General features: G+C 44.9%; 2 protein-coding genes across 4 annotated transcripts in view; one reads left to right on the top strand and one right to left on the bottom strand.

The window, feature by feature from the left end:
• Positions 1-22,083, bottom strand: part of dgkh (diacylglycerol kinase, eta) — a 53,055-nt gene extending 30,972 nt beyond the window's left edge. For 2 of the 3 annotated variants that reach the window (XM_078286064.1, XM_078286065.1), the window contains exons 1-3: positions 20,093-20,374; positions 10,466-10,576; positions 6,208-6,288 (exon numbers count right to left, since the gene is read on the bottom strand). In XM_078286064.1, the coding sequence (XP_078142190.1) occupies positions 6,208-6,288; positions 10,466-10,576; positions 20,093-20,374 (474 nt within the window). Of the gene's footprint in view, positions 1-6,207; positions 6,289-10,465; positions 10,577-20,092; positions 20,375-21,904 lie in introns of those variants that run through there. The other variant, XM_078286066.1, reaches the window with a different exon arrangement.
• A 1,053-nt stretch (positions 22,084-23,136) lies between these two features.
• The window catches only part of vwa8 (von Willebrand factor A domain containing 8), a 66,492-nt gene continuing 65,498 nt past the window's right edge, over positions 23,137-24,130 (top strand). The window contains exon 1 of the mRNA XM_071926345.2: positions 23,137-23,381. Coding sequence (XP_071782446.1) covers positions 23,243-23,381 — 139 coding nt within the window. The 5' untranslated portion in view covers positions 23,137-23,242. The remainder of the gene's footprint in view (positions 23,382-24,130) is intronic.

Below are 24,130 nucleotides of genomic sequence, written 5' to 3'. Positions count from 1 at the left end.
TTCCTTTCTACAACTGCATGACAACATGAAAAGTGACTTAATTCAGGGTCACGAAATGGTAAGAGGGCAGGAATTATGTAGCTGTGACATTAAAATGACAAAACGATAGCAAATAAACTAATGTTAGTAGCCAGTAACATTTTGTAAGTTTTTGCCTCCGTCGTCAGCCAATTTTGAAAATACCAAAGAGTTGGTGTGTGCCTTTCTGCACTATAATTACACAAAACTCTTCAAAAACAGTGTGGGAAAATATATATGTGTACGTCGTCGCGATACGCAACCAGCTTTCATTAGCTGTTACAAGCCAGCTATCATTTTAGTGGGTTAAGACAAGTGTATTTTCAAGCTCATGCACGTTGTGTGTGACAGTTAGAGGACAAGACAAAGATGTTGTCATAAAGCAGGAAGTTACAGCTTGTTAATAGCTTCAGTAGGCACGATACGGAAAATGTGAATTTTAACATTAGTGGGAAGTCTCTTTCTGCTATCTGCCTTCCCCTTCTGTCACGGCCCTACCCCTCAGTTTATATCTTAAGTGACTGACAGAGGTGCCTCTCTAGGAAACAGTGAAGAAAGCTGACCAACAGTTTTGCTGAACGCTGAATGCTGTGGCAGCATGTATTTGATAGTTCTGTGCATTTAAACCAGCTGCTATCACAGGTTAACAAGAGAGAGCAGATATTATTTTCACTATGAATTAAGTTGTTGGATCTGTCTCTTTTCGTTTATTCGTTGTTCATTTTTTTTATCCGTCACACACAGAGTATCTCAGATTTTTTGGAAACTTGGAAGAGTGATGCATCTCACTACTGCACTCTGATTGATCTAAGGGGGGGGGGGGGGGGCGCTACAATTGCAAGTCAAACAAAGTGATATCTTTGTTATTGATTGGCCTTGAGGGGAGCTGCATCATTTGTGGGGAGGGATGTGCTTGCTGTTGTCTGTTTTATAAATGGAAATAGCCCAAGCAGACAAACAGGTAGACACACAGACACATACTCAGACACAGACACAAACACACACCTGCTACTAAGGCTTTGTGAGTCACAGCCAGATGAAAGTGCGGGCTGAGAGCTGGTCTGTTTGATGTATGGCATCTTGACCTTGGAACACCTGACTGACATAACAAGCAGCACCCCGATCAATTGGCTTAATCACTCCTATAATCGATCAATCTGCTGTTTAAGCCCAGCAGCTCTAATCAATAGCTGGCTAGACTTGATGAGAGCTGCATTTTCAGGACAAAAAAGGACTCAAAGAAACAAAAAAGAGTGATGGCCAGCGTCCTTTCCTTGCCCCCGCTTTATGTTCAAGCTAATCACGTTAGCATTCTTCCACCCTCATTATGTAACTGGAGACGACAACTCCCAAATCAGTGTGTGTGTGTGTGTGTGTGTGTGTGTGTGTGTGTGAGTGTATTCACATGCTTGTCTGTATGTCTGTAGTAGCATTGGAGTACATGTTTAACTCCCCACCACTCAGCCATGTACAGTCACAGCTTTTCTGCATATACAACAAGATGACAGCCAAGAATAAATCCACTTGTACTCTCTCTCTCTCTCTCTCTCTCTCTCTCTCTCTCTCTCCCTCTCTCTCTCTCCCTCTCTCTCCCTCTCTCTCTCTCCCTCTCTCTCTCTCTGCTGCAATGAATGGCATGTTTTCTCTCAGAGGTTAATAACAACAGTTTCCCACCAGGAATTGTAAGGATTAGTGTGTGTGTGTGTGTGTGTGAGTGTGTGTTTGTGTGTGTGTGTGTGTGTGTGTGTGTGTGTGCGCGCGTGTGCGTGCATGTGTGTGGGCGATTGTGAGTGTGTATACGCGTGCACATGTGCAAATTGATCCCTTCGGACATAGATCATCTTGTCTTTCTAGTAGTGGGTGTACTGTGCATGTGCATGCACATACACATCTATGTGTGTGTGTACATCTATGTGTGTGTGTATGTGTGTGTGTGTGTAAACGGGCGAGTGATCAGATCGGTTGCCAGGGGAAACAGGAACGACTGTTTCCTAAAATAGCCCCAGGCATCCCTCAAGGGTGGAAAACCTCTCCTGATGACTGACCTACAAGACTGCTTGGGTCATAAGTCAGATGAGGAAGAATTACTGTGTGTGTGTGTGTGTGTGTGTGTGTGTGTGTTATGTGTGTAATGACAACTCCGATGCCTGATAGGACTCCATCCGTAATTAAGTGAGGCTCTAATCGGCACCTACATCTGTAAATGATGGGAATATTGTCTATTAATTTAATCATCAGCATCATTAGTCGTTCTTAGCGTTAGTAGAGAAGCAACTAGCACAGTGTTGATCTGATAATGAGGACATTTTCTCTGTTTTCTGTGTGTGTGTGTGTGTATGTGTGCGTGTGCGTGTGTGTGTGTCCCATCATACAATTTCCCAGTCCAGTCCACTATCACAGCAGGACTAGCTCCCATATCATTAGCTTATGTATCTGACAGACTGACACACACTGTCTTTAGCCTACAACAGGCTGGGATACCCGTCAGTGTTTGCACACACGCACACACACGTACACACACATGCACACACACACACACACACACACACAGGCAGGCTTGGTGACAGTGGTGCTTAGATCCTGTACCCACTGGGACCTGCAGCACAATAGCACAGGAGGTGGAGCGGAACGGTCACAGCTGCTCTCTCTCTCTCTCTCTCTCTCTCTCTCACAGACACACACACATACACACCTGCATGCACACGTCTGTGCCTGCGATTTCCCCCAAAACACTCGATATTAGCCAAACCATAAATCACAGCGCTGATGCACTGTTGACGCAAGCGCACAATTCAAACCCGACCTGACTTTCCCTGACATTAATTTCAGGGATTTGAAGTGGACAGTAATAACCGAGCCGATCCAATAAGCGTGAGTGAGTGAGTCAGAGTGAGAGAGGCGGTGTATCCCTGCAGAGCCTGTAACGAGTTAGGGGCTGGGCTGGGCTGAGCTCTCCCTCACGTGGACCTCAAGGTGCTCCCCCCTCACTACAGCAAGACCGCCTCATCGCATATTCACACAGGCTCCCCTCGCTGCTGACGCAGAGCACGCGCTCGCATACACACACACATACAAACGCACACATGCACACTCGCACATAGACAGATAAACAGCAGGCAATTAAGATGCAGACACACAGGCGCGCACACAACACATTCAAACAAAAAGCAATTATATACAGCGGGGGTTCTCAAACATTTCATGTTACACACCCCCAAGTAGAAACATATATATATATAATATTTTGGATAAGATTTTTTCCAAGGGACCCATATGGGAAGATATTCATTGTTGATTAAGTATATAATTGCATGACTGTCTACACTGCACATGGAGAGAAAATAGCAGTGAGAGTGAAATGATTCCAGTTCTTATTTCAAGAGACTAAAATCACAGTGAAATCAAACTATTCCTCATTTTGCTAGGGAGTCCCTGGTTACACAGCAAAGACATAAGCATGCACATAAACACACGAAGCAGGACATCTGCAGAGCTCAGACACAAATCAAACAGTCGAGCAGTCGGCCAAACGGTCACGCCACTCCGAGTAGCACCAACCTGCATGGAGGACGCCAGCATCACTCATCCCCGCCCGAAAGACAGACAGACAGACAGAGAAAGCAGCCAGACAGAGAGAACAATCGGCGGCCAGACAGACAGACAGACAGTCAGTCAGTCAGTCAGTCAGTCAGTCAGTCAGACAGAGAGACCAGTAATTGCTCCGCACAGTCGGAGTTAAGCCCTGCAATGCCTCCTCTGCAGTGGTCTGCCTCTCTCTCTCTCTTTTCTCTCTCTCTCTCTCTCTCTCATATCCCACAAGCTGTCCGATGAAGCCCGGTCTCCCCCTGTCGGTGTGTGTGAGTGTGTCTGGGTTGATGCGCATGTGAGAGAGAGAGAGAGAGAGAGAGAGAGAGAGAAAAAGAGAGAGAGAGAGAATGGTAGTGTGGTGTAGACTTCTGCACTGCAGGTGAACGCACACATTCCCATTCAACATGTCACACTACCTTTGGCTGCGTATCTCATTGTTGCATCCCGCCTCTCCCAGTCCCGTCTCTCCTGTCTTCTCCACCTCTCCACTCCCTCTCTTCTCCTCTGCCTCCTTCTTTCCCCTCCCACTGCTCAACCCCCCTTCTCATGCCTCCCCTTTCTCTCTCTCTTCCCCAGAGAGTATGAGTGTGTGTGTGCGTGTGTGCAGTCAGTAACGGCGTGACATCACTCCAGGATTTCCTCTACCGCTCTACCTCGCCGTCTCTTTCCCTCCGACATCCCTTCTTCAGCTGCTCTGTATTCGTTCCCCCTCGACCATTCGATTACCAGCTTCTATTTCTGCCACCTGTCTTCCTCTCGCCTCTGTCTGTCTATATTTCTCAAGCGTATTTTGCACTCATTCCCCTTTCTCCCCCTTTTCAAATCTCCTTACCCCCGCCCCTCCCTCCTCCCATTCCTCCTCCATGGCAATCTCTTTCCCCTCCTTCCCTCCCTCTCATCATCTCAGTGGGGACGCTGCTCATAAGGACATGTTGATCTCAGCTCCAAAGCTTTGCCGTTCACTCCGCTACTGCTTCACAAGAAACAGAACGCAGCGTGCGCCTCAACCCCGGAACACGTGCTGCGGCACTGGCACACACTCACAGCTGTACACACACACACATACTACAGGCACACGTAATCTCATTTATGAATATGGCAGCAGTCAAGACACCCCGAGCGCGCTCAGTGAAGCGCTGAAGGCGGTGCTAAGAATAGCTGCGTGCGCTCCTCTGGGCCCTGTTCTCCTGCCTCCCTCCTCCTCCTCAGTTTCTTATTATAGCAACACCAGGGGAGAGGGCAGACATTTATAGAAAGGACAGGCCCCGACTCCCTCCTTCCCTGTCTGTTTGCATCCTCGCTGATGAGACTCATGTTTACTACCCTCCACCTCCCACACGCGCTCCTCCAATCCAGCCAATCATCCTTTCCCCAGCGTGCATCCATTCATAGCAACATCGGTTGTTCTCTCCCCATGGATGCACCGGGAGCAGTGTGTGACAAAAAAAAAAAAACGATGCCAGCAATGCCGGGAAAGGTCTTGATTTATAAAAATATCATCTAAATATAACTAGGCTTGGCATTTTCTAGGTATACAATATGCAAGGCTATTCGTTTTCCTTGAAGGATGACTCCTGTTTTCTTGTAATACACTGATGAATCTCTGGCCTGAGAGCAGGTGCAACATGAATGCCGTTTGATTCACAAGTGTTTCATTTCACAAACAACATCTAAATTTGCCCCTGCTAATGCAAAATAAATGAGACTCACAGGAGAACTGGGACATTTCATAAAACTCGGTCAAATCATCACTAGCATGTCGTTTTGAGCTGAGAATGGTGCAGTGAGCAGGGAGACTATCCTTCATTCAGAGGAACTGAGTTAAAGTCCCCATGGCAGCAAGCATTTGCCCTGCTGAAGTGTCCTTGAGCAACACACTGAATCCCTAGTTTAGATTCACAAAAAGGGCAGATGCTCAAATTTCACTAATGTTACTAAGGCTTTTACCAGGAAAACAAAACCATGCATTCTCCTGTCAGAGAGCCAAAGAGACATCACTTAAGTAAATGAGGATGCCGTTTCTGTTGATACAGGAACATGCACAGTACCAGTAACACCTAAGTACAGATAAGATCCAGTATAGGTTAAGTTGTTGTACTGCCTCTGTCTAAAGCATCTGCACAACTTTATTCATCCAAACCTAAACTCCTGAACTCCTTTCAGAGTTACTGAAATTTTCTAGTTGATATATCAAATCGATATATGACATTTTCTAGTTGCTATATGTAATTAAATATATTTCAACTGCAAGCTGAAGAGCACATAGAGTATTGTCACATACATGTATGAATGCTGCATATTTTGACTTTGCACTGGCCCAGTATTTGAATGTATTCCCGTCATCCCAACATCGCACTAGCTCTAACGCCATTCAAACCTAAGGGGCCTGGGGGTTTTAGCCAGGTTCAACAGAGCAGGCACTGTGCAACGCAGTGTCAGTCTGGTTCTACACTCCACAGTGGCTGCCACACAATGTGACGCTCTGTGACGCACTCGGTCTCACTGCTTCACACGTGTTTCTGTCTATGCCCCCCCCGCCAACTCCCTTTATGTGTGTGTGTGTGTGTGTGTGTGTGTAGTAAAGCCACAATGGACACTCACCGTGAAGCTGTTGTTGACATTCTTTGTGCTGGACTCTGCAACGCTGGCATCTGATAGGTCCACCTCGTCAAAGATAAGGGACTGCAGAAGACAGGAGAGGAGGAGGAGGACAGAGAGGTAGAGGGCACACAACCGAATGAGCATATGCAGAATATTTGCATACATAGGATGGAGCTTATTAGCTTATTCTAACTCGTATACTAGGGCATGGAGGGAGGGGGGATGGGCTGTGGGAGGAATGTCCCATCATGGCCAGAGCAAAGCAGATCTACATGGAGAGGTGAAACTTATCTACATAGCATGACAGCTAGGGTAAGGGTCAGTCTAAAGTCAAGGGGAAGGGTCTAATTGTAATTACAATTTCTGGATATTAAGAAACTGGCCCACACCCTAGTCCTACGATAGCAGTCTATTATGAGAATTATATAAAAGCATACCTTTCAAAATACTCTACAGGATGGAAAACTGCACTGAATGACAATGATCTATGCCTTAAATCTATTGCACGAGACATTCTAAAGAGCAGATAGAGGTTTTTTTCACACTAATGGAGTTTGTGTCAAGGTTTTGGTCCATCCATGTCCTACAGGCCAGGGCTAATGCTAAACACAGCTAACTTTGGTTGATGGGGTGGAAAAAAAAAAACACTTACACTGGCAAAATCTCAAATCTTAACTGTTTAACTGGAGTCATATCTTGTGAATGAGGAAGCTTTGGTATAATAACAAGCACCAACCGGCGTGACCACTCTTGCTCTGCTAATAAGGGTATTGTCATCCTGGAAGACATTGCTACCATTAGGAAAGTGTGGGGGAAAGCTGATCCCTCAGAAATGCTTTGGTCAAGAGTTATGAGTACAATTTGTCTGCCCCTCTTGAAGATAACTCAATTTATCCCATTGCCAGGAAATGCACTTCGCCACAACACAGCAACACTACGCGCCTACAGCGGAGTGCGGACTGCGGACTGCGTTTCCTTTGTTTTGACTCTGTACATAAAGGAGAAGAGTGTGAACAACAGGACAGTTCATGTTCATAGTTTGGACTGAATCTCTGTGAGGCGCTGGAGCAAACGCCAACCGATGTAAGCAAGCAGACAGACAGAGAGGCAGGCCAGAGGCTGCAAACAGCAACATGATATCCTAACAGAGCTCTGATGGTGACATCAGTGTAAGGCACGCAGCTGAGCTCTTAAAGGGCCGCAGGCCAAAAACCAATGCCGTCAAAGGAATGCCCTCTGTGTATGTGTGTGTTTGTGTGTGTTTGTGTGTGTGTGTGTGTTGGAGGAGGGGGCTGCTGCAGCTGTCAGAGGGAATGCCCAGTTTATGACGCTCTCTCCAGGCCTGGGTGGAGAGGGACACCGGCCAGAGCTTGTGTGTATCTGTGTGTGAGAGTGTATGTGTGTGTGTGTTTGGAGCATGTGTCTCAGCGCTTGTGCATGTGCCTGTAAGAGTGTGTGCTTGCGTGTGTAGGCGGGTGGGCCAAAGGGGCCTGACAGAGTGTGAGTGGCATGCCAACATAAACACTACCCCCCCTGTTCCAGTGCTCTTGGCTGCTATGCCATTGCTGGCATCACGTGTGTGTGTATGTGTGTGTGTGTGTGTGAGTGTGTATGTGACACATTGCTTTCCCAGTTTCTGTTCATATCTAACTCTTGACACACTCCTTCTCCCTCTCTCACACGCCACCATCCCCACACACACACACACACACTCATACATGTGTGAGCACATACACCCAATAGTCTTGAGGGAAGCTGTAATGAAAGCTGACAGTGAATGGTGGACAAGGGCAAGAGTCCAGGCCCTCTGTTGCCCATAGATCCAGAGCTAAGCTCCGAGGCTGCATCTCAGCGACCTAAACAAGAATCCTCTCCACTCCTTCTCTCCTCTCCCCTATCCTACTTTTCACACCTGGCCATTCAGCTATTAGAGGCTATTGCAAATGCCTTGCTTGTAAAGCCTGTTTACACTGCACCCCTCAAGAAAAAACAAATTGATAATAATGAAATATACCTATGTCTAGCTTTCGCTCAGACCATTTTGTGTCCTCAAATAATGTGAACCAAATGTTTACTAGGAGAGATGGAAAATAGTCGTGGCCATACATGGGAGCTGTGCCATTAGGAAGGAGAGGAGAGGAGGTTAGGAAAAACTGGACCGCTGAGATGTGGCCTCCATGATGGATCAATGTGGATTCTAAAGGCTTCTTCTAAAAGCAGAGGGCAGCACAGCCAACCGGGCTACCTGGGAGAGTGGATGGGCATGTAAGGAATGGGCTGAGGTGGCCAGCACTTATCTATGGAGGCTAATGTCACTGTCTGGCCATGACAGAAAGGACTCATGTTTATCATGGATCAATTACATCCAACTGATGCCAACCATGACGCACTATCAATAACATATTTTCATCTATTTAAATCACTTTATTTAACTTCTTATTTTCTTCGTCCTTTTAGCATGGCCATCTAGAGACTTTAGTTGCAGGGAAGGGCAACTAACACACACAGTGTAACAACAATAGCCACAAGCCTCATTTAAGACCACGTCGAGTTGAACAAGGTAATCTGATCCAGGCCTTGGCCTAAAGTCTGCACACAGAGGTTATGTTGCCCAACCCGCGATTATTCCTAGGATATACTGTGCATTCATGTCATATGGGGATAAATGAGTTGTGGACTTGCAAAAAACTGCTCACTTCTTCCACTAAGTTGTAATTGCCGGTAATTGTGGTAAGCTTGGAATTAATTGAAAGACCATTATTTCGGTAACACTTTACAATAAGGGTACATTAATTAAGGGTTAGTTAATGCTTAATAAGCATTAACTAACCCTTACTTAACTAACCCTTAATTAACAGTTAACTAATGTGTCTGGTAATCATTTACTAATGGTGTTCATGTTAACTAAGGTATTCATTTATAATACTATATAATATATATTATTTAATAGTCATCTTTATAAACTATTAAATAATGTATAAATGAATACCTTAGTTAACATGAACACCATTAGTAAATTACACATTAGTTAACTGTTAATTAAGGGTTAGTTAATGCTTATTAAGCATTAACTAACCCTTATTAAGCATTAACTAACCCTTAACTTAGTGTACCCTTATTGTAAAGTGTTACCATTATTTCTTATCAATGCATCCCCAATACGGCTTTTCCCACTGTCAGAATAAGTATCTATATCTATCTATGGTATATTATGTTATTTTGCATCTCATCTCTAAAACTTGAGACCTTCAGTGTAGGTCAAAGTACTTTCCAGTCCAGTCCAAATCGTCCCGTCCCATCACCCCCATATGGCAAGAATGCAGCAATAACATAAAGGTGAGTGGGTAAGGAAGGGATGGTGAGGGTTGGGGGCTGAGCTGTTCTGGTGGTCTGGGCCCCCTCGCCCCTGGCTATGCTGTGCTGACCCGGATTGTCATTAGGCCTTCCTCAGATCCGCTGGCACCCAAGGGTGGGGGGGAGCGCCGTGGGGCCGTCCAGCACACGGACAGAACCCGCCAGCACACGCGACTCCTGGACACCCTGCGCAGCGCCCGCTCCTGCCAGCGCGCCAGGGCACTGCCAGACTAGTGCGCGCACACACACACACATACACACACACGCACATATATTACAGACCAGGGAGGTTAGGTTAGAGGCAAAGAAATGTCAACAAAATAGATAAAGTTCAAAGGTTAAAGAAAGAGATATGCCTAAAAAAAGAAAAGGGGTGAAAATAAAAAGTAAAGAAGGTTGTGTTGAAAGGAAAGAAATCCAAGATGATAGTAAACCAGCTTCAGGGTTCAAGGGAGTGAAATAAAGGATCTGAGAAGGTTTGATGGGTCAGGAAGTGATTTTAATGTCATGATATAAAGAGAGGTTTTTTTTTTGTGGCCCCAAGGTATCAGGCTAGAAGAGAGAGGTACGGGACAGGGGTTAAGTTTAAGGCAGTGTGCTTGCCTCCTAGACTGTGAAGGCCTTTTCTCCAGACACTGAAGTTGGCCATGTGTGGGACTGTGTGGCAGAGAGAGGGAGAGACTGTGTGAACCGCTGGGAAGATCAGTAGAACATGGCGGTTTGGCAGCTCCAGCTTTTCCATCTAAAATAAGCCATTTCACAAATAGGCAGAAGACTTGAGAGTGTTTAACCTGCTCACCAGTGGCTGTGTGTTTGTGTGTGTGTGTGTGTGTGTGTGTGTGTGTGTGTGTGTGCATGTTTATGTGTGTGTGTGTGTGTCACATGAGGATGGAAGTGGACCTACCTTGGCGTCTTTGGCGTAGTAGAGAGTTCGCCCTCTCAGTTTGAAATAGCGCTTTTTCCACCTCTGGAATGAGCTTGTCTGTTTCAGCAACAATCCCTCCTTTATACTTGTCTAGAGGGGAAAAAAAAGACAAGACAGAATAAGAATAAAAAAAAATTGTTTATGTGTCTCATATATGGCTCACTTTGTATTTTTCACTGCAAAATAACCCTTACATCAAAAAGTAACACAAAGCCTCAATCTTGCACACACACTGCATCTCGCTCTTGGGCGCTGAACACCCTCTTGTATTTATCTACAGGAAACTGTCAAGATAAAAAGTGTGTGCGCGTGTTTATGTGTGTGTGTGTGTGTGTGTGTGTGTGTGTCCCAATCGGAGCACCAATTTTACGCATGGGAGACGAGGGATAGGCCAAACAGTGGAGAAGAAAGGAAAGCCATTACACACACCATCCCTCGTTTCTCTGAAGCACTATAAACACACATCACTCACACTCAACCCCTTCGCCTCGGACAGAGAGAGAGAGAGAGAGGGGGACAGAGAGAGAGAGAGAGAGAGAGGAGGGAGAAAAAAGAGAGAGAAAGGGCAGGGGCAGCATCCCATTGACTGCTTGTGCTGCCTTGGCCATCTGTTGAGCTCAGAGGAATTTGGCGGTTTCAAACATTTTAACCCTTGTGACTAAATACACATCTGTCTTCCACTCTGCAAGTTTGACAAGCTTTAAAGAGACTCTCGCCATGTGGGAAATAGACTTGATGATGAACGCTCCACGCTCCAGGAACATTCATGGGGACTTTTAAAAGCCAAGCAATATAAGGGAAAGGGGAAGAGAGATATACATATGGGGCGAGAAACTGGGCTGATAAGGGCAAGATGGGAGACTGAAAATGGATAGGGAAATGAAAAAAAAAGTTATATGAATGATGGAAAGAGAGAGAGAGAAAGAGAGAGAGACTGAGGTCATCTGTCTCCTACAGAACCACTGTGTGTGTCACTGCAGATCAAATCAGCTCTCTATGTCCAACAGACACAAGCACACACTCTCACACACACCACCATCATCATCATCATCATCATGATCACCATCATCAAAACACACACAACCACACACACAGAGCAAATACAGCGAGACTCAGAACAGTGGATGTGGAAAAGATCAGACACACAAACACACACATACAGATGGAAATGCTGGGTGGAAGAACATCATTCTCTCTGGGCACACAGAGGAGAGGTGGGGCACACACACACACACACACACACACACACACACACACACACACACAGACACACACTTGGGCTATTTATAGCAGAGGAAGGTTGCTCTCTGAGGGGAGAATTACAAACAGAGACACAGGCCTGGAGCACATCCTGCCCACCAGCTGTGTCAACTTAAACACAGTGAACACTGCTGTAGCATACAGGCTCACTAGATACACACACACACGGGCATGTCACATTGGATGAAGGGAACACATACAAAGCCGCAAACGCACACACACACACACACTCTAAACTGCACCGCCTTTCTGATAGTTACTACCTAGCTGGGAGATCAAGTAGCATGTTATACTAAGGATTTGTTGGGACTGAAAAAGGTAAAAAGAAAAACACACTACATACAACAGTGCCTCTGGATTTGCTTTGCTTTAGCAGTCCCTTGCTTACACTAAAGCAGTGGTTGTCAAAGTGGGGTCCCGGGGCACCCAGGGGTCCTTGAGGGGGAGTTCAGTGGGTCCTCCACCAAAATGAGGTAAAGTTTAATTTCACTATAATTGAATTGACTAGAGATTATCCCGATGAGAGAGACTCTAAAAGAATGACTAATGATAGGGTTCAGTGACAGTCTCACCAGTATTATCTCCCCACATACAGTCAAGTGCTTGGTCATAACGCTTCTGAGGCAAGCTGACAAATGACAAAGAGGGATCAGGGAGAGAACAAGAGACCATGACAAAGAATGAGGAAAGAAGAGAGGACATGTGAGAGAAAGGAGAACCAAGCTATATCCACACACACACACACACACACACACACATACACCATCTCACTTGTGGAGGCCAAACACTGTGAATCCAGTGAAGCGGCTGTCTGCATGGTTCAGATGTTAATTCCCTGCTTCCCTTTACGTAGGTACGGTCTGAAGAAGCAAATTCCAGCGGTGGATTAAGGTGAAATACCTCAATCCTGACTGCCCTATAAGGCCTCAGACGCTCGCCTGTGACCGAAATCAAAGGGGGATGAAAATACCCAGGGACAGGCATTGCGGATGAGGTCATCTCCTGGTTTAGACCTACTGGGCTACTGTAGTGTACTGGAGGCAGTGAGGTGCGTTCAGGGATCTCCTCTCCAGTTTATAGAGCGTTTCAACAGAATCTCGTTACTAAAAAAAGACACAGGCCTTTTATTGGCCTGAATTAACTAGAAAGAGATGCCCTTGAATTTGTACAGATGTCTACTTGGCAAGACCACTGTCAACACATAAATGCACACACACATATACACACTCACATGCACACATATATAGGCTGTGCAATCAGCTGTTTGGACTGCTAATCCAATCAGAAGAGGGAGAACACACGGCTGACTGAGAAGCTTCATGAAGGCCTCATGACTGACTGAGAGGGACCGCTCGCACGCGCACACACACACACACACACACACACACACATACACGCACACACACACACACAGTGGGTGAAGTATACTCTGGGTAAGCTGGGAAGTTGAGTCATTGTACCCACAGGAATGTTTCTACATAGACTATGAGTTGTACTAGTACTGACACTCGCAAGTAAACATAATAGACTATTTTTGTCTTCAGGCAAACACACTGTACCCAGTAGTGCCACATACGGTGGGTGTTTTAGTGCAGTCCATGTTGTATCTCAGCAATAGTCTAGTTGCTAAAAATAGAATAGCTGACAGCCAGTTTTGAATGAGCATAATAAATGTTTCCTAAATAGACTATAGATAGAAAAATGTAATTGCCATTCACCGATTATTAATTTCTATATTAATAGTGGTCAGTAGTAAGAACTTTTGTATGTATGTATATATGTATATGTGTACCTGTTGTCCTGTCTTATTCTATCTTAAGCACACTGACACAAATTTCAGTGTCTTAAGTCGCATCTTAAGTCGATATGGCAATAGACTGAATCTTACTGAACCTTGTATCTATCTGGCTTTATAGCTAAAGGTTTGTCTTACAGCTTGAAGTTACAGTTGTAGTCATACTGCGACAGAAACTTTCAGACTTTGAGCCACCAAAGTCAGAAGTGGAACTTTTCTTCTCTCTGCCCAGCCGGAGCAGCAGAAGTGACTTTGCTCTAGTTGGATGTTCTATTTTCTAGTTTGTCCCTCCTTGGCCTCCATAGTTCCTCTCCTTGTCTTCATCTCCTTCCTGTTGCCAAGTGGGCCAGAAGTGATCTATAAATAGGCCTTCTGCTCCCCTCTCTGCACCGCTCCTCTCCTCCGCTAAATTGTGAGAGGGAGAGCAAGTCCTGTGCCAGAGAAAACTGAGTAACCTGAGCACCGTGTACCTTACACCCACACTCCGCCTGGCTGCTGACAGGGTGACACACACTGTCTCTGCACAGCATACACACACACACACACACTCACACACACACACACACACACTCATACAATGGACAAAGGCGCAGGCAGCTCCAATGAGTCCAGCAGCTGTGTGGGGTGGATAAGAGCAGAGCAGGAGTTCCCTGGCAGAGTGAATGAAGAGAGCAGAGCAGGCCTACATCCTGTCTTTGAGGACACCCAGCCAGCCAGTCAAACAGCTTGCCTACTCACATTGCTAGATCATGGAGGACTTGACCACCTACACACACAAGCTAGTGCTAAAACTAGAGCCAACAAAACACTCTTCTACACCCTAACCTCTCTCTCTCTCTCACCTGACTTGTACAGGATGCAGAGCCTTGTGTCCTAAACCAATTAGCAGTCCCTCCAGGGTTTTACAGAGGTTTTCATCTAATTAATTTGATGAAAAATGCTTGACTTTCCAGTTCTTTCTCTGGTTAGCTTAATTGTATAGTGAGCGGTTTAATGCTGAGAACAAAGATAGGTTTCAGCTGCTTAAAAAAAATTAAACTAACTAAATATTGTGATGACAAATCACCATCTATTTGACAGATCCACATTGTCAGGATCGAATAAGTATATATGAATTCACATTTGAATGTCCTATCTATTATATAAGTTCCAGCACAACAGGTGACACCGCCCAGCCTGAAGTGAACCTGACCAGAGGTTTTGCATTCCCAGCAAACATTTTGACATTGAACACATTGTTGACATGACACTGAGAACCCAAAACTGTTTTGTTAAATCTAAATATCTTTCTGATATCAGTTTTATCATGAATTTTTACATCATATGTGAAAGTTTGGGGCTTGCTTGAGTTGACAATGAACTTATTCATCTTCTGCATGTCGCCATCTGTCAAATGCTTGCTGGGTATGAAGACTGCGATGACTAGCATTTTGTCCTCCTCCCTACTGTGTGTGCGCGATAACAATCGGCCAGATGAGATGAGTTAATCCCCTGCTCCAGGCCAGGGCTCCAGAGACGGGGACGACTCGGAGACTCGCTGGCCTAGAATGAGACACCCAGCCTGGGGGGAGAGGGACCAGAGCGGGCAGCCTGCCTGGGCCACCAATGAGCTCTTTCTCTCTAATGTAAGGCCCGCGGTGATGCTGCTGAGGGAGCATATGTCACTGCTACTTCCCCGTCAGGGCTAAGAGCCAAGACCCCATCTTTTATCTCTCTCTGCCCTGCCAATATTGCGACTTCCCTTTAATACGGGGCCAGGATCTTGCGGGGGCCCCTGGACAATACGCACACGTGCACAGAAAGAGAGATATCGGTTCCCAGTCTCTCAAAAGAAGACCTAACCCTGTCTGGCTATTTCAACCGCCAGGACTACTGATAACGCTAAACTGCCGCAGCTGTAATTGCCCTATCCATAAAGAAGACTGCTTACTGTTGTGTAGTTAAGTGCTAGTGGATACTGACTGGCTGCTGAGAGAAGCCTTTTGTCTTATCCAGGAATCTCACCACGTAGTCAGGCTCTGATTTACCTCCATTACCCACTCATCCTCCTTTCCTGAGTAAGACAAGAGTGATTGTGGAGCCAGAACAATCAAGTCTTTTAGAGAGCGGTGCTGAATCTCTCCATTCCTCCCTTCTCTCTTTCCATTCCTTCTCCTGTTGTGCCCCCCCCCCCTCTTCTCCTGTATCCCTCTCAGCATATTGTCCTGTCTGTTGGGTGTAATTGTAACCCCGTACCCTTCCTCCCCCTCACGCCACGCCTCAGTGTCACCATGGTGATGGGAAAATTACAATCCAGTAGTTGCGAAGGGGTAATTCCTCTGTCTGATATATCTTCTGTGCAACCGGACCGCATACATGGGTATTTTTACATCTGTCAAGTGGGCACAGGAGATGTTAAGCGTAATGTTGTTTGCGGCCGGCAATTTCCATGCAATTATCTCAATTAGATTCAGCTACAGCTTTGGACACAAAAGGCATTCTCGCTCAACTTAACATTGTTTCTGGCGCTATATCGGATTGTGCTACGCGATTATGTGCAGTCACTATTTCTGTGAGTGTGCATGTTAGAGAGAAAGAGGGAGTGTGTGTGAGAGAGAGACAGACAGACACAGTAAGAGGATGTAGTAGAAAACATGGGGTGACACATATGGGTGACACCATCGCTTCAGAGCACTTCTCTAAAGCAACATCCTGCTGGCAACCGATCTGCATCACATACTGTGTATCGCTTATCCCTGATGACTTGAAATGAAACATAGCTTTAAAATGCACAAGGAAGGGGCATTTTAACCATTTAAATCATAGTATAAGTCCTCCCAGTCAAGAAAAAAAGACTGATGAACACGTATCAGGTTGCAATGCATTCTCAATAGGAAGCAGCTGCACAAGACGTTCAAATGGGCAAAAGGCAACACACCCTGAGGAAGGCTTTGTGAAATGTATATTCTGTGTTCAGGTTACCTTCTATGCTGCCTCTAAACAAATTTAACTTGAGCTGTGCTTTGAGTGTCTTCAGCAAATTTACCAAAGAGCAAGGTAAAATCGCAAAAAATTGGATTCAGTCTCCGTCCAATAGTCCAACCCTACTTCCCATAAAATGAACGCCACAGTGCGACCCCTCTGCCCAGCACAGGGGCAATGTGGACTGGAAGATGAACTCTGTCTCCAACCCCCCCACCCCGGCCCCCTAACCCCCAGCGTCTATCTGATCTGGATCAGCCTGTGTCAGGCTGGTAGAGCGATCCCAGCCCCCTGTACAGCAGCAGGCCGGGGGCTCTGCTTTCTATCACGCAGCCATCAATCACAGCTTTATAAGCTCTCCTCAGCCGCAACAGCACACCGTGAAAGGACAGAGGGAAGGGGTGACAGGAGAGAGGACAGGAAAGAGGAGGATATGAAAAAAACTATTATTCAACCTCACAACATTGAGCAACGTATATATTCCAATTCCACCATGCCGAGAAACTCTCTTTCTGCGCTACAACTAGTTTAATGTCTAAAACACATTTATAGCAACGTAATCTATTGGACTCGCTGTATGAGAGAGACAGTGAGAAATGACAGTTTCTAATGCCTATATGATGGAGTATCAGATTCCCTCTGTGTGCGGTCAAATCCCATTACTTTCCAGGAGACAGCGGACAATCAGGCACTAGAGAGCTCTCAGGACTGCAGGCGGGGAAAGACGATACCGAGCGTCTCATCACTGCAGCAGCCGACCAGCCATAATCACCGTTCATCAACAACCACTGTACTCACAGACGTCAATATATTGATTGGCCGTGACGTTTATGGATGACTATCATCATTAGCTGACATCTAGCAGACAATTTCAAAGCTTAGCTAGCTGGTCGGATCATGAATCTGGAGACAGAGATATGGTGCACATTCGTCAAGAGTTTCACTGCAAAAAATATCCTTGTTAACAAATGATCTAGTCATGAGTATTTAAATCTTTATCAATCTTTTCTCAGTTTTTCTTACAAGTGAAAATATGACTTGTTGACAATGAAAATCAACTTGTTTCAAGAATTTCCTTGAATCAATATTATCTTGATATATGTGGAATGATATGCCTAATTGTGCCCTATTTCAAAATATTGTCACTTGTTTCAAGAAAATTCCCCAAACATGCAAAATTGCACAAGTTAAATTATCTTATCTCACCCAATGGGCAGATTTTTTTTTCCACTTGTTCTAAGGAGAAGAAGAGTTAAGCCTCAATGCAAGATTAAATGCATGTTGCTAGCTTTGCTTTCACACTCCCTGTGCGTTTTGATTTACTGACACACTTGATATGCTTCCTGTCTTCTCTCAAGATTCTCTCAAAATTGAAACCAAATGTCAAATATGCAGAATGTTGATAATCCAAAGTATGGAAATAGAGAGAGAATATATCTGAGTAGATACTAGTTGAGACCCACAGTGGCATACAGTCGGTACAACGTGCCTCCTCAACCCAATCAGCTCTCTTTCAGGCAGCGTTGCCATGGAGTCAGCCAATAAGGGGAGAGAGATGTGGTTGTCTGCGGCAACCAGAGAGATGGCGGGCAGAGAGGGACGGACGTAGACGTTGTGATGAGTGGACAAGCACACACACACACACACACACACACAAGTCCAAGGGTGAGCAAACAACCAGGTGGAACAACACTCAGTGAGTCAGTGCCTGCATGATCCATTAGTACCCCTCAGCACACACACACACACACACACACACACACACACACACACACAGAAACCCGCAGACCTATACAGCAACAACACTGGATGAGGGTAGACACTCTCTTTCCCTCTCATTCCTCTTTGTTAGCTTTGTTAGCACAGTGTCAACATGCTGAACACACTGATACAACTGCAGCAGAAGTGCTATATACCACTGTAACGGCAGCATGACCCACCACTGTAGCGTGACACATAGCCTGCAGTATAGAGTCCTTGAGAACAGATGAAACCTATCTGGGCCCTCTGCCAGGCAATGCCTTTAATTTCCCTTCAGTATACATTACTGTAGGTATAGCCTATACGTCTCACATAAACCTGACTTTCAACCCTCCTGCTCCGGCCTACAAACTTCACTTTAGAGGCAACAGGTGAGTGAAGAATCACTGAATGCATGGAAAAATAAACTTACTGAACAATAAACGCTCATACAACAAACATTAATGACCATGTGAACCCATCAGCTGGCTCTGTCTGGCTCTTAATTGAGTGTACCGTACCCCCTCTGTGTAGCACTACTTACTTCACATGGCTGGTGGGGTAATTAGCATAAGAAAGGCAGGGCCAGCCAACCCTGTGCCCCAAGCCTCTAAATATATCCCTTATCTTGAATAATGTAGGCAGGGTGGAGTGGAGCAGTCAATAATTAAGTGGATCCATTGGGCTGGGAGGACGACACTCATTTACAGTGTCAAAGGTAAAGTTGGGCAGGGCAGCTTAGGTGTCAGAGGTAAGGAACAGCATGGCATCCTCTTACTCCAGCATGCTTTTGTCAAAGGTAGTGATGTAGTGCAAGGTTAACCCGCCTGACCGCAGTTTTTTTATTTGTGGAATACAGTTTTGCTATTTTTTAAACTGATATTAATCTTTATTAATTTCATACTATAGTCTACAGTACATAAACTGTACCAAGCTGATGTAAGTTATATAAAGAAAAGAGAAAAGCATAAATTGATGTTTCTTTCTGAAATTATAATTGATATTGGTGGTTGTCTGCCTTATGATGACTGATGATTGAGGTCACAGTTTACCCTCATTTACTACTACTATCACTGGCCATAGGTCTTATAAAGGCAATGACAATTTCACGGTCATAGAAGGAAAACAATACTCCTAGAAAAAAATCATTAAAAACAAATTCATTCAGAAAGAAATACAATTTAACCAACTGATTGTGAATGGGTTCACTTGCAATGAAAGGTACGCTCTCTGCCCTCTGCCACTGGGGCTGTACACCTAAACTCAGTAACCCTCCTTTTTTTTCTGACAGTGGAGGTGCACACTCTAACTTCCATAAGCAACCTGTGCTGTAAGATGGGAACTTTATTTCTTTCACTGTAAACAACAGCTAAACGTATCACTCATACGCTATTTAACAATCTGTGAAAACAGTGCATTTACAACCTTGTCCTGATTACCCTGTAATAGCTCTATTGACTGTCAATATAATGGGTCATAAGCCAGTCACATCTTGGGCATCAAAGACAGCAGTAGTATAGGCCTGTGGGCTAAGCAAGTCTAACAAATAATAACAATGTAATGTAACTTTTCAGACTGCAGGGTCAGCCACAGAGCAGCACCCATGGAGCTGGTAGGGGTCCAGCGCCTTGCTCAAAGATACTTCAGCAGGGTGGATGCTTGTCCACTCTGGGGCTTGAACCCCGGTCCTCCGGTTGAAGGACAATCTCTAACCGCTAAGCCACCCTGCCGCCCCAAAGCCCACTCAAAATGAACACATAACAAACGACATCTGATCACGACAAAAACCTTAGTCAAGACACCCAGATAGGACACACAGAGACAGAGACGGAGACGGAGATGTGTCTTACCTTGCTCCGGATCTGCCCGGAGGTGGACACTTTCCGGATGAGTTTCTGGGGGCCTTCCTGCTCCGCCTCGCTGTCCGAGGACTCGTCCGCCGCTCCGGAGCCGGCGACAGCCCCGACCACATGGGCATGAATCCCAGCCGCGGACGCGGGCCCTTTCTCCGGCTCCTGTCGCGGGGAGGGATAAGACCAGTCGGGGTTAGCCTTCGCCCGGTCCGCCGCTCCCTTCCTCTCCTGGAGGCGAGAGCTGGACAGCGGCTGGAAAGCGTCTCTCCTCGCTGTCATCTTTCACCGGCTCTCTTTTAGCCGCTACAATAAAGACCGCTGTGTTTTCAGGCGTATGTGTGGGCTGATAAACGCACGGGGGGTGTAGCATGTCGCGGCGCGTGTACGTGCTGGCTCCACACCGTAAAAGCCCCGGTCTCTGGCTGATGTTTATGGCCCCAGCCTGCACGGCTAGTCCAGACTGAGGCTAGAGACCGCCTCATCCAGCCCGCAGACCGGTGGACACGGCCGTGGCATGGCAGACCCTAGCGGCTGATTTACACAAGCAAGGCATTCAAGTGGCGCTGCAGCAGTAAAGGAAGCCTATAAACCAAATTACTGAGTTAAGACTGAATTTCACTTTTTTGCTTAAATCCTAACAAAAAGAAACATGGTGCTCCTATAGGCCTATTACGTTTTTAGAATACTACAAATATGACAACAACAGTAGGTATACAGTCCTATATAAGTCCCTATATGAGCATTTTAGGACTATTATAAGAATATTATAGTGATACCATACGAGGTAAAGTATGATAAGGTATAAAGTATGATAAGGTCACCATAAACTCATTGTTAAGTCTTTATAGGAATATTATAGTGATATTTCGTTAGGGGATGTGCATGCATGCATATGCACAGTTATATAGGATGCTTGACTAAATGATGATTAGGTTAAAAAAGATAGATGTGAGCCTGATTAACTGAAATGCCCAAGAACGCGTTATAGGCTATTGTTGCACTTTTTTGGAATCTTAAAATCTCTCGGTCTGGATACATTGTAGCTTATGTATCCGAACGAGACATGACAGGGTTTATGACATTTTCATAAGATGTGGCAAAACAGCACTCTTGCATAAGAAGAAGTAGCCTATCTTGAACTGAAAGGAAAAAAAAGCTATTATGGGTTAGTTATAAAATTTGGTACATGGAAATCTCGAATTGAAGCTGTCGGAACAGAGAAGAGAAGAGAAGAGAAGAGAAGAGAAGAGAAGAGAAGAGAAGAGAAGACTGCCTTGCTTCATTCTTCAACCTATTCATTTTTAGTGTTATGTAGCCTATCTGGAAATAAACTGTACCAAACTGTTACCACGAAGTAACGTGCCGACATAAAAAAAATCCGAGAAATTGCTTAAAATGTAAGGTGATTGAACAAACATGCCTTAACACTCTCAGTGCTTTTGTGTTAGTGTTTAGCCCTCCAAAGGCAAGCCTCATGAAGAACTAAAGTAGCCTAATCCTATAATTTTAGAAGGATTTTAGAAGGATAGAAATGCCACAGCAAGGCAAATATGGCGATAGGAAAATATTGCTATATTGCCATAGGAACATATAACAATATTATACTGATACCACAGAAGAAAAGGAAGGAAAAAAACCCAAAGTAGCTTACGATAAGGTCACTATAAACTCACTATTGAGTACCACAGACACACTGTGAGTCCCTATAGGAATATCATAATGATTTCTCGTTGGGGAAACAAAGCAGGCTCGTAATGAAACCAGACACAGAGAGATTAAAAAAAGTCTTCTTTGTTGAAATTTACTAACCAGTTCCTCCCAGGCAGGGCTGCGGGTGTAATGGTAGACATCCTCCATAGTCCCAGTCCTGTCTGTCCGCTCCGGGGGAAAAAGAAACGAATCAGGGAACGGTGGAGGAATTTACAACCTGTCTAATTGCCCTTATCAGTCATATGCGCTCTGAATAGACGGGATTATCTCGCCTCGTCTTTCCTGAAGGCTACTACCCGACCACTCTCTTCCCTCGCTGTACTCTTTCAAGGGCTGAGCCTCGGCGCTCCACGTGATAAGTGTCAAACCCGCTTTATTAAACGGCACGGCACGGCGGAGAGCACGGACAACTCCAGTTTGTGTGTGTGTGTGTGTGTGTGTGTGTGTGTGTATTTATGTGTGTTCATGTATGAGTGTGTGCGTCTGTGTGGGTGTGAGAGAGAGAGAGTCTAATGTATATGACGTCATCGATCTGGTGGTATTCACCTTGGTAATCCAATTTATAAAGCCATGAATTTATCCCCCATCATTTTAACGTTGATTGATACGAGCTGTAATGATTTCACGCGACTTTCTGTCTCTTCGCTGAGGGCAACCTTCCGACTGAACGAGCAAAACAGCAGAAAATATTTTCTGTGGCAATTTAGAGGACTATAATGACATCATCACATAAACTTTATCGCAGCAAAACACTCTGTTCTATTCTATTCTGTTCTATTCTATTCTATTCTATTCTATTCATGTGATCAATATTAGGCATAGCCCAATAGTTTTTGGTCTGACTTTAATAAAGTACTGTCAGATGAAACCAGCAATAAATAATTGCCCTAAAACAATAAATAATGATCACTTAAACTCTCTCCCTCTCTCTCTCTCTCTCTCTCTCTCTCTCTCTCTCTCTCTCTCTCTCTCTCACACACACACACACATACGCACACTTACAAATACTTTCTTTCTCGCTCACATACTCTTACACACCCTCACACTATCATCCTAATTTTTTACACATACAAGAAAAAAACAATATGCTGAGCGATAAACTCATAAACACATGAATCTTAGAAAGCAATAGGCCTAATTATACTGCTGTTATACATAATAGGCTACAGCTATTTATGTCATTACTGCGTTTTTATTCATGTTATTGAATACTTTGGACTGGAGGAATAGTCGGAACATTTGTCCATAAGCATGATACCACTACGGAAGACTTTAGTCCCGGACCACTTTGTCCCTCTTTTATTATCTTCCGCCTGCTGCAAAATGAACTGACAGAAATTATGAAATCAGTATGAGGGAACCTAGGACGTAGCTTATTAAGAACCATTGTGTACCTTATTTTGGAGTCTGTTAGAAGGGAAACAGCATAGTTTCAGTATGCATTCTCAGATATTATGTAAAGGTACAGCAGCGGCTGTCGCTGTGAGGAGAATGCGGAATATTTTGGGTGCTGTCCTGGGAAGAGACGGCTGGACGTGGAGAACCCATGAGGTCAAACTTCTCAACACGTCCTCAGGTAACCGGCCTGTTTCAACAGTGACCCACCGTAGGCAGTGCGTTACAGTGAATTTAGAACAACATGGAGGCGCCGTTAGGCACGGCAAGAAGATTTGTTTTTAATCGGTAATAATTAACTAATAACAATACAATGTTACTCCTCCGCCAATCAATATAGTTCTTGAACAGTAGTGAAACAGCGTGGTTGCTAGGCGACACGTAAATACAGATGATGGTTTTCGGGTAGCGCATTGATATTCAAATTAACTGCGATGAGATTACAGGTGTGCGTTTATGTGGCATTTAACAACGACTTCGAAAATGACTCAGCCAATCAGAACTGTTTATCATGTAGCTTACAACGTTATCCGTACATACCAAGGAGGTATTATCATAGAGTTATAACAGTGTTATATCTCTATGGGTATTATATAATTATTAGTATTATATTAACGTACATGGCTGCTGATGTAACCGGCTAGCAATATGCTAATAGCTAGCAGTCACCTGTGTTCTTTTTATCGTTACTGTGTCAAAGGTAGCAGGCGTGACCAACACAAATAAACATGACTAAACATTAATAGAGTCGGAAAACTCGCCTCGGGTGTGTATCCTCAGTATAGTAAATGTTTATATTAGTGTAACAAGCCAGGTTGCCACCATTATCATATTTACAGTTGCATTACCACATCTGTGTTATTACATTACTGCAACTGTGTTTACATTATCATCTCCTATAGTTTGCAGGGTGGCACTCCAGTGGTCATT

This window comes from Centroberyx gerrardi, chromosome 10 (genome assembly GCF_048128805.1).
Source record: "Centroberyx gerrardi isolate f3 chromosome 10, fCenGer3.hap1.cur.20231027, whole genome shotgun sequence".
Classification (NCBI taxonomy): Eukaryota; Metazoa; Chordata; class Actinopteri; order Beryciformes; family Berycidae; genus Centroberyx; species Centroberyx gerrardi.
Note: the sequence above shows the minus strand (reverse complement) of the source record. Positions and strands in the feature narration are given on the sequence as shown.